This window comes from Saccopteryx bilineata, chromosome 8 (assembly GCF_036850765.1).
Source record: "Saccopteryx bilineata isolate mSacBil1 chromosome 8, mSacBil1_pri_phased_curated, whole genome shotgun sequence".
Taxonomy (NCBI): domain Eukaryota; kingdom Metazoa; phylum Chordata; class Mammalia; order Chiroptera; family Emballonuridae; genus Saccopteryx; species Saccopteryx bilineata.
This window is the reverse complement of record NC_089497.1, coordinates 82,237,161-82,251,748: the sequence shown is the minus strand read 5'-3', so window position 1 is coordinate 82,251,748 and position 14,588 is coordinate 82,237,161. Positions and strand designations below refer to the sequence as shown.

The 14,588-nt window shown below is 31.6% G+C and overlaps 1 protein-coding gene across 4 annotated transcripts in view; it reads left to right on the top strand.

The window, feature by feature from the left end:
* Positions 1-14,588, top strand: part of NLGN1 (neuroligin 1) — a 999,306-nt gene that overhangs the window by 429,180 nt on the left and 555,538 nt on the right. For all 4 annotated transcript variants that reach the window (XM_066241521.1, XM_066241523.1, XM_066241519.1 and 1 more), the window contains 2 exons: positions 5,323-5,382; positions 13,115-13,267. In XM_066241521.1, coding sequence (XP_066097618.1) covers positions 5,323-5,382; positions 13,115-13,267 — 213 coding nt within the window. The remainder of the gene's footprint in view (positions 1-5,322; positions 5,383-13,114; positions 13,268-14,588) is intronic.

The window sequence follows — 14,588 nt, the reverse complement described above, 5'->3', positions numbered from 1 at the left end:
TTGCTGTGTTCTCAGAAGGTGAGGATTATAGTTATATAAAACAGATTAAATTTCTTTTTTTTCCTTCTTCTTTTTTCCAAGTGAAAGGAAGAGGGATAGAGAGACAGACTCCCGCATGCTCCTCCTCTACCAGGATTACCTGGCAACCCCAGTCTGGGGCCAATGCTCTGGCCACCTGGGGCCATGCTCACATCTGAGCTAATTTTAGCACCTGAGGCAGATGCTCCATGGAACATCTCAGTGTGGGTATGGGAGGAGAAGAGAGAGAAAGAGACAGAAGGTGGATGGGAGGGTTTGGAGAGCAGATGATCGCTTCTCCTGTGAGCCTTGACTGGGAATCAAACCCAGGACACCCACATGCCAGAGTGATGCTCTACCACTGAGCAAACCAGACAGGGCCTAAAATCAATTAAATTTCAGTGGGTAAAATTTAATAGTTTTTCAATGAAACCAATTTGCTGTGATATCAAATTTCTTAAAGACGTTTTATTTTAATGTTTGTCAATTTGGAGAAAATCAAATATGGTAATATATTGCAATTTTAATTTAAAATGTATTGAAGTTTGGTATTGTCCGCCATATGGAGCAGACATTGTTAGGTTTTTTTATATCCTTGCTCCTAATTTTATAAACTAAATTTTGTCCTAAGAACATCCACAAAAAGATTTAACCTGCTTTCAGTTGTTCCAGAACAACAGTGGCAACATCCTTAAATTCTACCATTCTGTAGAAATGGCCTTCGGAATTCTTTAGAGTCAGTCTATCCCAAAGGCTGCTGGGTAAAGAGGGCGGGGAAACAGGAGAGCAAGGTCATTTCACTAGGGCTCTCCGTTCATCAGGATGGGACTCACTGGAGCCGGGAGCTCTAAGTAATGCTAAAAAAGACTTGTCTCTTAAGAAGGACACATTTCTTATGGTCAGGATCAGCTCTCTAAGTCAGGCGCTAATAATATCCTCAAACCTACTTGCCTCTTGCAGTTATATGTGACACAAAGAACTGATAATTTCTGCTGAATTGAACCCATAATGAAGGAATTTATAATCAGTTCTAATGTATTTGAGACCTACAGTATATTAGCCCTTCATCAAAGGGAAAGATAAAAAGCGGCATTAATATGGGTGGATAGTAATTATTTCAGAGTTCATAATTATTCTCCAGTTAACTACAGAGATAGGCTGAGATATATATATATATATATATATATATATATATATATATATTTTTTTTTTTTTTTTTTTTTTTTACATAAAAGGCAGGTGGTCAGATTCTGAAATATAAGAATGTCCTTTATAAAGGCTGATACTTTGAATCGTGCTTATATTAATGGCAAAATAAAGATTTTGGATTTAAATGAGTTCAAAGTTCACAGTTATAAGTTCCCTTTACTTTCCATAGTCCTATTGTTTCACCACTGATTCTATTTATTGCCTATAGGAGATTATAAAATACAGTAATTACTCTCACTCCTTTTCAAAATGACATGAGGTCTACTTTCCCATTAACTCTAATGAGAGTTATGTGTGCAGTCCTCCAGGAGCACAGGCCGACAGAGCTTCCAGGTGGAATAAATCACATCTGCTCTCAGGTTTCAGAGGACTCACTTGCTTTATTAGGTACTTTAGGTTACCCATTTAGACTGCTGGTATTGAAAATGCACTATTTGTAGTTTAAAAGAGACATAAGCTGGTGTTGGAATGTTGTTAATGATTATTATTTCTGTTGAAGGATAAATGTTTTACCCTTCGGGAAAATCACACTGATGCATTGTAGGAATGAGTGGTTGCCTGTTATTCTTAAGCAAATGAATGACAATTACCTCTGGTAATACTTTTCTTCTACTTAAAAAAATATCAGCAATTACATCAATTGTAACAGTTTAAATGAAGCAAAAATGAGCCAAGTTTCTGATATCCTAACCTAGACAGAAGGCAGCTCAAGGAACGAAGCTGTCCTCTTCCCAGTCTGGAAGTAAAGAACCTTGAGCTCACGGAGGGCTCTGTTCTGTATGTGGACTCAATTGAGGCCTCCTCAGGGAAACAAATGTTTAGTTTCTCAATTTGCAGCCATGGACCCTCTAAGATACTGATTCTCAGTGCCTTTAGGCATAGGAGATAAAGGAAACCTGTTTTCTTTTCTTCTATAAACATTTTTTTTTGCCAAAAACTATAATCAGCCCTGTTTTTCAAAGAGAACCTTCAAAAATCAGATATGTAAGAAATTATTGATATTAAGAAAACTCAGTTTTGTTGAAATCACAAATATTGCTGGAATCCATACTGTGTGAACAATTTAATATCATCTAATAATAAGGCTTTATTACTTCTCAGTAAATGAAATTCTGTAGATGAATGAATTCAACTTAAGTCTTCTCTAGGATAATGACATCCCATCTATACTTATGATGCTGAAGCAATACATGTATCTATTTCTAACTCTTCAGGTTGACTACAATAAAAGATGTCCCACACAAGTTACCTATGTAATCATTATCCTGTAAGAGTTAAAAGACATGCAGCTTCCTGAGTAAGAAAGTTGGTAGATAAATATATACCAAAAGGTTGGGTTAAACGGCATGCAAAAATTCTCTTTGTATACAGAGTGTCATTGCCATGGCTTCTCTGCCTGTGCAAACTGAGAGTCAAACAGCAACAGAGAGAACTATGTCCCGTATTCAGAGAAGTGGCAGATCATGTTTTGATAAAAATTCTCGTATTATCACATTTCATGTAGACCAGGGGTAGTCAATCTTTTTATACCTACTGCCCACTTTTGTATCTCTGTTGGTAGTAAAATTACTAACCGCCCACCAATGCCATTGTAATGGTGATTTATAAAGTAGGGAAGTAACTTTACTTTATAAAATTTATAAAGCAGAGTTACAGCAAGTTAAAGCATATAATAATAATTACTTCCCAAGTACTTTATGTCGGATTTTCGCTAAGTTTGGCAGAATAAATCTTTATAAAACAACTTACTATAGTTAAATCTTTTATTTATATTTTGGTTGCTCCGCTACCACCCACCATGAAAGCTGGAATGCCCACTAGTGGGCGGTAGGGACCAGGTTGACTACCATAGCAATTCTGTATGTGTGCAAAGTATGTTATAGACTTATGGTTGTAGAGTCTAAGGATTTCCCAAAGAAGCTATGTATATTGCATAGGGTAGCCTAGGAAAAGAAAGAAACTTACTTTTGAATTGTCCAAAAGAAACATCTTATTAAGCCCTACAGATATTTTTATATGTGATTCAGCAAAAAAAAATTGTGAACTCACATTAGTGGTTTCATAATATAGCCAAGAACTAAATGAAGTAAGTATATAATTTAACTGAAATTTCAAAGTAGATAGTGGTTTGACAGCAATGAATAATTGCTACTGTACTTAATCTGTGATGTTTACCAGTATATAAAGATATTTTACTGGTATAACTTACAGATATTTCTTTGAAAATAGAAATGAAAAAAACATATTTGTTGAAGTCTATCATTTACTGCTTTACATAATTATAGAATATGATTTTCTATGTCTCATAGTTTACAGGTTTTAAAATTGGACCCATTTCAAATATATTTCTGATAACAGTAGTTTTAAAATTTAAATTAAAACTTTTTATTTTTCAGAAATGTAGCATCATTGTTACATGAACATCAAATAATACTAAGCGTTTTTTTTGCATTTAAACAGGATTGTATTAAAGTAGATTTCTGTGAACTTGCAACTGAATGTCAATTAACATAAACCATTGCTTTCATCTAGGTTTTCTTGTGTACAGTTCCTCTGTCTCTGTTTGGAATGATCTTGAAACCTTACAACTGAGTAGTCAATAGGTCATTTAAATTACATTATCAACTTCTCCATGTCAGATCTTTTGATCTTTGACAGTTATTGATATTTTTCAAGTCCATCTCTCTGAGCTGAAGAAACATAGCTGCATTATATCTCATATTTTTCCTTCTGTTGGTGTTTTTCATTCAAGGGTTGTGATATTAGATGTAGTTTTGTATATATAAACAGAGCACAGTAATAGCTGAATAGACTTTAAAATATTTCTTGAACATGTTTAATAATCCTCTATTAAAGTGTGCTTAGAATTAATGCCTCCTTCTTTACTGTTTATATTATAAAATCAACATGTGCTCTTCAGTCTTTTTTCTCTCCTTTTTCTATGATTTATTTTATGCATGACAAAATTCTCTTGCTTACTGCTATGTGATTGGCTGTCTTAACTTGACTGTCCTGTGTTTGCAATGATTGCTTTTTGCATGAGGATTATGAAATGTCATACAAATTAAATGGTTGTGGAAACAAAACAAATGTGGGGCTTCACTTGCTTTTCTTTGTGTGCTGAATATGCTAATTACGTGACACTTAAAATTACTTTCATATAGCCTTTGACTTCCCCTTTGGTGTGCTCCTTTATTCTAGCAAATTAATACTGTTAAATACAATAAAACATTTATTAAACATTCACAGTGTTTTAGTACAATTATTATCTAAGACATGATCCCATTATAAATAACTGTACTGGGCATGAAATTGCACTAGAGCATAATCCCATTATATTGCTAAATTGATTGTGAAATGTAAGTCCTGACTGTAACTTACCTTAATAGCTAAACACTGACTTCCATTGATGGTACCTTTGCCCTAGCAAGTGAAGAGATTATCTGTTCATACATTTGTGCAGTTTGCAAATATCTTAAATCCACAGTTAATATTTAATCAAAACACATGGGGAAATACTTGTTTAATGACAAGTAATTTTAAAAAGTCACAGTTTTGAATAATGTATGATATAAAAATGTGTAAAACCCAAGTGTTAATTCTCTTGCAAAAAAAAGAAAGACGAGAAAAGAAATAAAACACCCTAAAAATGTTCATTTCTCTGTTTTCTCTAATGTTATTATATTGTCCCAAATTAAAGAATGAGTTAGCTGACTTTTTTCATTGTTGACACCAATTTTAATTAGAAAAGACACTGAATATATTAAGTTCTTTCAGCTAATAAAACTTTACTTTTTTGTGTGCAATGGGTATTTAAAAAAAAAAGATCATTTTCTTTGCTTATGACTTGATTTTCAAACCAGAATGTATTTTTTGGCATGCTGGATATATTCACAAATCAAATGTGAGATATTTTGGGGAAAGAAATTTTTTTTCTTAAACAAAGTAAATAATTAACTTTGACGTAACCACTACCCCACTCTTTTTGGAAGTATCCTTGAGTATTTTAGTATTACATTTATTTTTTTCCCCCTCAGTCTTGTTTATTCTTGAATTGTCTTTTTTTTCCCTCTATTTCTCCATTCTCAATCCTAGGTCCCCTTACAAAGAAACAGGCAGATGATTTAGGTGATAATGACGGTGCTGAAGATGAAGGTATTTTTTTACACCAAATCTATTTGCATGACAAGGGTCTCAATCACTTTTCCACCCCCTTCTATTTTTTTTACTTCTTGTCTTTTTTTGAAGAGTTGTTTTTAATTCCCGTTTTTGATGTGTTTTGTCTTCTTGCTTGTTACATATAAATATATATTTTTAATTTTTTATAAAAATGAATGTTGTTTTACATTTTGATACCAACCATTACAATGTTTTTTAAAAAAGAGGCATTTTTTTTGTTTTCTTGAACTGACTTTTGATGTTTCATCCCACGTTTTGACTGAAATTTGTCCATATTCTTTGAACTAACAATTTCTCCCCTATAGTCTCTGTACCCAATTTGCATGTTTTCTAATATATGTAAATATTTTACTCGATATCAAAATGTGTTTCATTTTTTACATTTTATATTTGTTTGAAAAAGAACCACACAACCAATAAAAAGAACAAAACTAAAAGCTGATATAAAGTGTTTCTTGAGCAATATAATTTAGATTTTTAAAATACTGTTTTGTGTTGATTTGCTTAAATATCACAGAAATAGTGAAATAATATTGATAAGAAAGAAATTACACTTATTTAGATAACTGTTGTAAACATTGTACAGCAATATAAGTAGTCTGGGCTCATAATAGTGGGTATTTTTGGTAGAATTTATAGGTTTTTTAAAACAAGATTATATGGATGTTCTTTAATTTCAAGAGCATATAATCTTTAGATTGAGAAATAAAAATATTCTGATTTTCAAAATACTGCCTACTTTATTAACATCAATTTTTTTTTCTCTTTCCAACTTCCTTATGACATAAAATTCTGGTTTACTCTGTAAATTTCAGTGCACACTACACTGACTGGACATTTCTTATTCCATTGTAGACTTTTACCTGGTGGCAAGTGGAGTGTCTAAAAAGACCCATTCATTCCTTCAGTTCTTCTTGGTTCCAATTTTTTTTTTTTCTTAATGAAATACCTAATGTAATCCCAGGTTTAAAGTACAGTAATTCTCAAATTCCTAGAAATTAATTCTCACATAGATGTTAATAATATTGTAAGAAAAGTTTTTCAAAATGAAACAATCCACAAACAGGCTAGCAGAAGTGCTGGTTCCATGAATTACAACTATGAATGAATCTTTACTAAACAATTAGAATTGTTTTCATTGAGATTAATATTAAATAAGCTACTCACCATAAAAAATTAAATGATAAAAGTGAAGTATTAAAAGCATAAATCTTAAATTGTGTTAATATTTTTATAATATTTAAGAATTATTTTGTCATGAAATTTGGGACATTTGATTAAAGATTTATTTACTATAGCCCTACCTGGATAGCTTAGTTGGTTAAAGCATTATCCCAAAGCACAGAGATTGCCAGTTCAATCCCCAGTCAAGTCACACACAGGAGTAGATCAATGTTTCTGACTCTCTCTCTCTCTCTCCCCCTTCCTCTTTCTCTCTCTAGAAAAGCAATACAATAAACATTAAAAATAATCTTTACTATGAACCCCAAAAAGAGGTAGATTAAGGTCAGTTGAGGCCCCAGGCATGGAAAAAAATATTGGGCCCTAAAAAAAAGAGACAGGAAAAATCAAAATACATGTTAACTATATTTTTAAATAAATAAAATATACTATGTACTATTAATTATAAAATTGCACATATGAAACCAAACTTGGTGTCATTAGAAAAAAAGTGTAAAGTTGGGGTTTTGCAGGGCCCTTCAGAAGTGGGGGACCAGGGTGTGCACCCGGGGCACCCGCTGTTAAATCCACCTCTGACCCCAACAATGAATTAAAGGTTGAACACAAAATGATCATGAATATTTTAAATAAACCATTATGGCAAATCAAAGGTTATCATTTTAATTGCTAAATAACTGAGAATAAATTTATATTATGAAAATGCAAATTGTGCTTTTTTTTGAAAAAAATACTATTTAAAATTTGAAGTATTCATACACCGAGGAGATTTATTGGCTTTGAAGACACCTATCACTATTCCCAGAGCTCCAAAGATGACTGCTTTCAGTTTCGGGGCTTTGGAACTTGCTAAACCCTCTAAAAAATTTTAACCTCTACTCATTTGTTATCTAAATAATATCTCAATATAAGGGACTTTTAGTGTGTAGCTTTGTAAGCTCCAAATTTTCTTAAGTACTCGCAGGTTAGTATATATCATTTTCTTTTCTCTTTTTAATATTTTGATTGCTGATTTAATGTGCTTTTTTTTTTTTTTTTGGTAAAAAACAACATCAAACAAAGCATTTGCATGTTTACAAAAGATACCTTTGAGCAACCATAATTGAACTAAGCCCTACAAATGTGAGTCTATTTTATAGATAACATTTTTAAATAGTCATTAAAATTATCTTCTGGCCTATTTAAATTGGCAGGTAGTATTCAGGGTAAGCACTAAACCAATCAGTCACAAGATTTATCAAATCAGTAAATATTTCTGATACTCAGAGTGTAGAATGCCAAACAGTCAATTCAAGTTTGGTCACTTCCTCTGTTCAAGTTCAGTCACTTCTTCTGTGTTGTTGTTGTTTTAGATCATTGTTTAGAAGACAAAGATAAATTCAAATATTCTCCCAAATAAAAGATCTTTGTAGAAAAGATAGAGCATTTTCTATTCAACTTCTTTCACAATTATTTTGAAATAGTGTTAAAAAAACAAACAAGCCTGACCAGGTGGTGGTGCAGTGGATAGAGCGTCGGACTGGGATGCGGAAGGACCCAGGTTCGAGACCCCGAGGTCGCCAGCTTGAGCGCGGGCTCATCTGGTTTGAGCAAAGAGCTCACCAGCTTAGACCCAAGGTCCCTGGCTCCAGCAGGGGGTTACTCGGTCTGCCTGAAGGCCCACGGTCAAGGCACATGTGAGAAAGCAATCAATGAACAACTAAGAACTCGCAAGCGCAACGAGAAACTAATGATTGATGCTTCTCATCTCTCTCCGTTCCTGTCCGTCTGTCCTTGTCTATCTCTGCCTCTGTAAAAAAAAAACACAAAAAACATATATAATATATATGTAATATATATATAATATATATAATACAAACAAACAACAACCATAAAAAGTCTAGTTTTCACCTTTATCTTGTTCCAAATTTTGAATCAACATCGCTGGATGTAAAACAACAAATATAAATTATAGTACCTGGCTATTTATATGAAATTCTCCATTATTTCCTGATAGCTGGGTCCTTTTCCTGACTTCCAGTTCTTATCTCAGCCGCGGCACTCAGAGGCTCCCGCAGACACTCCGCTGGCCTGGCCCTCGCTCCTGCCACTAACCCAGAAACCTGGGGGGGGGGGGGCGCTGAGCGCTGTTCTCCCTCCTAGCCCTCCAGCTCCTCTTTGCCTTTATTCTTTTGCCATTGTTAGGCCAAATACAATCACCTCCCTTTTCATTTGAGTTTTATATTAACCAAAATAACTGGACATTTTAAAGGCTATTTCCATAGTTTCAAAAATACAAATCTGAAGTGATAAAAAACAAAGCAACATCCTATAATTTTATCAAATTAGTTTTAGAATTTAAGGGTATTAAAAACATTTTTTAAAATTGTGCCAGTACCTTAATATTAATGTTTTGATATTCAAAGATAATTTTATATTCTACATAGAGCTTTTTATAAACTGCTTTTGTAGATATTTTAGCATTTTTAAACTTAAAACTGTATCTTTAAGTAGTTAAGCAAGCACAGTGACTGCCAACACTTCCATAGTATTTTGTTTTGAAATGATAACTGAAGTACATAAAATGAATAAGGGACACAAAATATTTTGAAATATCTCTAAATATATCAGAGAAAGATTTAATTGCAATAGTCCTCAGTTTAAAACTGCTAAATGCCCCAAACACTAAAATATAGGCAAATAAAAACTTCATGAATCCATTAAGAAGAAAGCAAGCCGTCAACATATTTGAGAAGTGGTGTGACTATTTTTTTTCACCATCATTAAAAAGAATTGTGATTCCAGACACTGGTGTTCAGGCACAGATAAATCCCCATTAACTTCTAGATCTATTGATGACTTGTTACATTGGCTCAAAATTTTGATTTATCAGAAAGGTAAAATAGTTACTAAAATTTGAAATCAAGGCACTACTCAAATTCCAAGTTTTGTAATTTTTTATGTGAAAGAAGTTATTTTTTTTTACCATCAAAAATTAAGAAGAAAAATAATCAGCATAGTATTTTCTTCTTAATACCCAAGTCTTCAGGGACCTCGATATCTAGCAAAGCTCTAAAAAATGGCAAATAACATTAAATATAAACACCCTTTAAAAGCATTTGTAGCTTTACTGGACTTGCCCTAGTGTTGTCCTCTCTATTTGATTTCAGGAAAGTCTGTAGCAGCTATTTAGTCAGAGTCAGAAATCTAGGGTGAACTCTCCCTTATTTATAGGGAAAAATATGAGACAGGGTTTAGGACAAATTGACTCTAGTAAATTATAAATTACTAGAATACATTTAATATAGTTGCTAAGACAGTAAATTCTCAAAATTTTATTAAAATGAAAGCATTAGTGTTACATCAATTTCATTTATAAAGATTCTGGTTCTTTTCAGAGCTATATAGAGATATAATTTAAACTGTTTATATTTGTTATTATAATTTTAAAAACCATAGACTATAAAGAAAAGTAGATTAAACCTCTATGATAAAATGTTATCAGTATAAATTTAAGATAAACTCCTCTGATAAAACACTATCAAAGAATTCTCATTGATTTATAATAGAAATACAGCATTTTCCCAAAATTTTTGGCAATATTAAGGGTTTTTATGTACAAGAATTTTATCTACTTTTGTAATTAATACCTTATATAGCATTACTTTCAGAGTTATTTAAAGCAAAAAGAAATACTTTTCAGAACACAGCATAATTAGCATTTTATAAAACTTTCTGGATTGATATGCTAAGTTCTTAGGTAAAGCTGAAATGTTTGAGAAGTTCGAAAACACATATTGGAAATTAGAACCAGTAATTAAATTCAGTAATATTTTTAAATCTAATTTTTTTAAAAAGCTACCACTCAAAATACTTTCTAGAATCTATCGTCATATTTTCAGTCTTTTCAGGCAAAGTCCACTACACTCTGTTAAGAATAAAATGTGTCATTTCTTCTCAATGTGTGCCTGTATTGTTTTCCAGGTGAACAGAATGGATCTACGAAGATTTCATTACTGTTCACAGTTGGTGTTTTGTAATTCTATGTAATTTTAATTAACGGAGAGTTTTGAAACAGCCACCCTCTGTGCTACCTCCAAGCACACAATTAGCAGAGTACAGTGTCTGCTGTGAACAGTCAGTTCATGATTTCAGTTTAATAATTTATTACTGCATCTTCAATGTCAGCCATAGTAGGAAAATAAGCTAAAACTGTATGCAGCAAGTAGGCATTTAAGGAGGATAATTTAAAATTTTCATTAAAATTTTTATTTTTAGTGAGAGTAGGGAAGGCAGAGACAAACTCCCGCATGCATCCGGATGGGGATCCACCGGCAATCTCCCTAGGGAGTGATGCTCTGCCCGTCTGAGGCCCTTGCTCCATTGCAACTGAGCCCATTCTTTATTAGCACCTGAGGTGGAGGCCTTGGAGCCACTCTCAGTGCCTGGGGCCAACTTGCTCCGATTGAGCCCTAGCTGCAGGAAGGGAGGAGGAGGAGGATGAGGAGGAGGAAAAGGAAGAGGAGAGGGAGAGAGGGAGAGAGAGAGAGAGAACTGAGAGGGGAAGAGTGGAGAAGCAGATGGGCCCTTCTCCTGTGTGCCCTGACCGGGAATCGAACCTGGGACATCCACATGCTGCCTGATGTGCTACCACTGAGCTAACCTGCCAGGGCAAGTTTAAAATTTTCAAAAGGATTATTTTCTTTGTGTAAACCTAACATTTCCATAAGCCCCAAAATCTTTACAAATGCATGAATATCAATTTCCTTCCCAAGGACTTAGAAGAAAATAAATTAGGTTTTCCTCCTAAACGTAGCTGTAACTAATGGATGGTTTCTATGTGAAAGTATCCTCTACCACTTAAAAATAAAACATGCTTCTCAAGTACACCCTTGGTAAGGGAGGAAAAATATGGTTAAGTCCATATACTGGTATTCAGTCAAATTTAAAATAATAGCCCTCTTAGAAAGTCTCTAAATTCTGAATGAGCTAGTTCCCTAACTTGAAATTCTGGACAAACAAGTTGAGCTGCAATACCTGATCTTAGGATGATTTTTTACTTAAGAAAAATTATTTTTATAATAGAAAATGAAGGCATTTATATTTTCTAAATATTTTTACGAGAAATGTTAAGCAACTTCTAAATAATCAATGGTTTTTCAAACAGTTTGTATCATATTACTCTATTCTGAAAGCTGAAACCTTAATCATAAATATGTAAGAGACTTAAGTTTGATAAAAAATGTCAAAAACAGTGAAAACCATCTTTTAAATTACACATTAAATATTGTAATTAAAAAAATATACTTGATGTAATTTTGTTTCAGTTGTGGGTAGAAGCGATAATAGTAATATTTTATGTAGTCATATGTAAATATATGTTTTAATCTATATAATAATTAAAACTATGTTAACCAATATACAGTTTATAATTTTTCTATAAATTAGTCTATTTTTATACTGATTAAATTTTCTTATGTTTTCACTGTATAAGGTTGGGTTAAAGTAAGTTTAGAGTTGTTTGTATGGGAAATAACATGATAATTAATAAAAATAATATAAAAATAAACAAATTTGCAGGTATAAACCTACTTTTGCCCCCCTTATGTATTATTTCTAGATTCTTTATGAAAACTACATAATTGTAAGAAAATTTCTTAGGAAATAAATACATTTGATTAAAATTCAGAGCTACAGAAATCACTTCAACATCACCCTAAATATTAACGCTTAACATAGCCTAAGTTGTATCCTCTCTAAAACCTACATGACAAAATCATAAAGTTAAAGTGAGGCTAAGAAGAGTATAATAATTACACAAAGAAGTGAAAAACAGAGCAGTGCGTCTTCTTTTCCCAAAGGTTAAGGATAAATGTAATGAGCAGACTTACTAAAAATATCTTATTTAAATGATAATTCCTTAAATGCAACAACATCAAAAGTATAAAAGCATATGACTTTACTGTTTCAACATTCATCTGACAGTACTCCAGTAACAAAATAAACTTTTTGCAACATATAATATAGTGTTGTAATTATATTCACAAATCAGTGCGTAAATTATTCATAATTACATATGTAATTATGATGCATTTAGTGTAAATGTTTACAATTATTAAAAAATAGAAACTGTTTTATTCACAATAGCAGAAATACCTTTGCCTGTAGTTTATGGTTCATAAATTTCATATGAGGTCCATACTATTTTTAAAAAGTAATTTCAAGAATAATTCTATTCTATTCTTTTGGTTCTACTGTCATATTAGAAATTAATTTAAAAAAACACTAAAATTTGCACCTACTTTCATTTTTTTGTTTTATAATTCAGTTAATGATTTTAAACAAAATTTTAACTAGAAACATTGAATATTGCTCTTCTGCAGCAGCTGTTAATATGAGTTGCTTAAGAAACACTTAAACAAAAACAGCAATTTAAAGAACTATATATATAAAAATCATGCCTTCTTGTCCTTATAATGAAAAATGTGTTTTTTCTTTATTATGTGTGTTTTTTTAGTATACGAACAATTGTCAACCATTTGTTTTTCAGATATTCGGGACAGTGGGGGTCCCAAACCAGTGATGGTGTATATCCATGGTGGTTCATATATGGAAGGTACTGGAAATTTATATGATGGGAGTGTCTTGGCAAGTTATGGCAATGTGATTGTCATCACAGTCAACTATCGACTTGGAGTACTTGGTAAGAAGTTTCTTTTTTTTTTCCACCATTAATCCATTAAGTATGTGATAGTTTTGTTTTGACTTGCGCTATCCTTTCTTAGTTTCATTCATTGCTCCATGCTTATTGATTTTGTTTGAATCAAAATTTCTGATATTTTAAATAAATTCTGTAAATGTTCATAAATTACTAGATGAAAGACAACTTGAGTTGATTTTAAAATTTAAAAGTAAAAATCTAATGAAATTATTCACCTTGTTGAGGAATAATATTCTTCTTGGTTTGGTATTACAGAACTGTGTACAGTAATAATGTCAGGGCCTTTCTAAAGAATTAGTCTCTGGACAAATTTTTCTTTCTTTTACTTTTGTTTTTTAGTAGAATTCCTTGAAGGTTGCCATGAGCTTAAAATAAGTTTATATCTTCTTCAACAATATATGTGTGGACTGGCATTGTGACAAATTATTTGCCAATGTGGCATAGGTTTTTTTGTTTTTCTTTAATTTGTCAGATAATAATTAGAAATATTTTGTCTAAATATATTTTGATTGAATTATTTTCTTTAGAAAAGATGCATTGATTTTATAAAGTAACAAAGTGTTCAATAATTGTATTCATATAAAGCAAAGTATAAATGGAGATTCTTTGAAGATATCTGTAGAGAAATATTAGCAAAATAAGTACTTCAAAACAGGGTTGCTGTTATATAAAAAACAATTTTTAAAAGACAAACTTGCTAGTCTACTTGTATCAATTTAGTTTTTTAGTATTGTCACAAACTGAGGAGTAAAATTACTATATAATTTAATAAAACACCTTTATTTGTACTATTTTAGTTAGTATTTACTGAAAGAGTATAATTCATCAGAAAAGATTTAATTTTTAAATCTTTGTTGTTTGCAAGCTCTTTTCCCATATTGTCCACCTAAAAAGGTGTAATTTGTAGTTACTTGAGCACAGAGGCACTTTCCTTTCTTTATTCTTTATTCTAAAATATTTTGAAAAAAAATTTTAATTATATCCTCTTTTATAATAATATATATTTAACCATTGAAATATGAATTGTTTTCTTCTTCAATGTTATTTCTACTATTCTAACCCTTATGTAATTATTACCATATTATTTATGCTAATCTGAAAATATAAAAAAATAATTTTGTCAATCATTTGTATGTTTTGAGGAACAAGATATTTTAATAATGCAAAGTTAATTTCTTGATTTTTTTTAGTTTTATATTTTAAATTTGAAGTATCATGGGTGATAATAGATACAATGAATCAACGTAGGTACAAAAATATTTTTTTTGTTCAAGTACATATCACTTCCTTTATAATGTCTAAT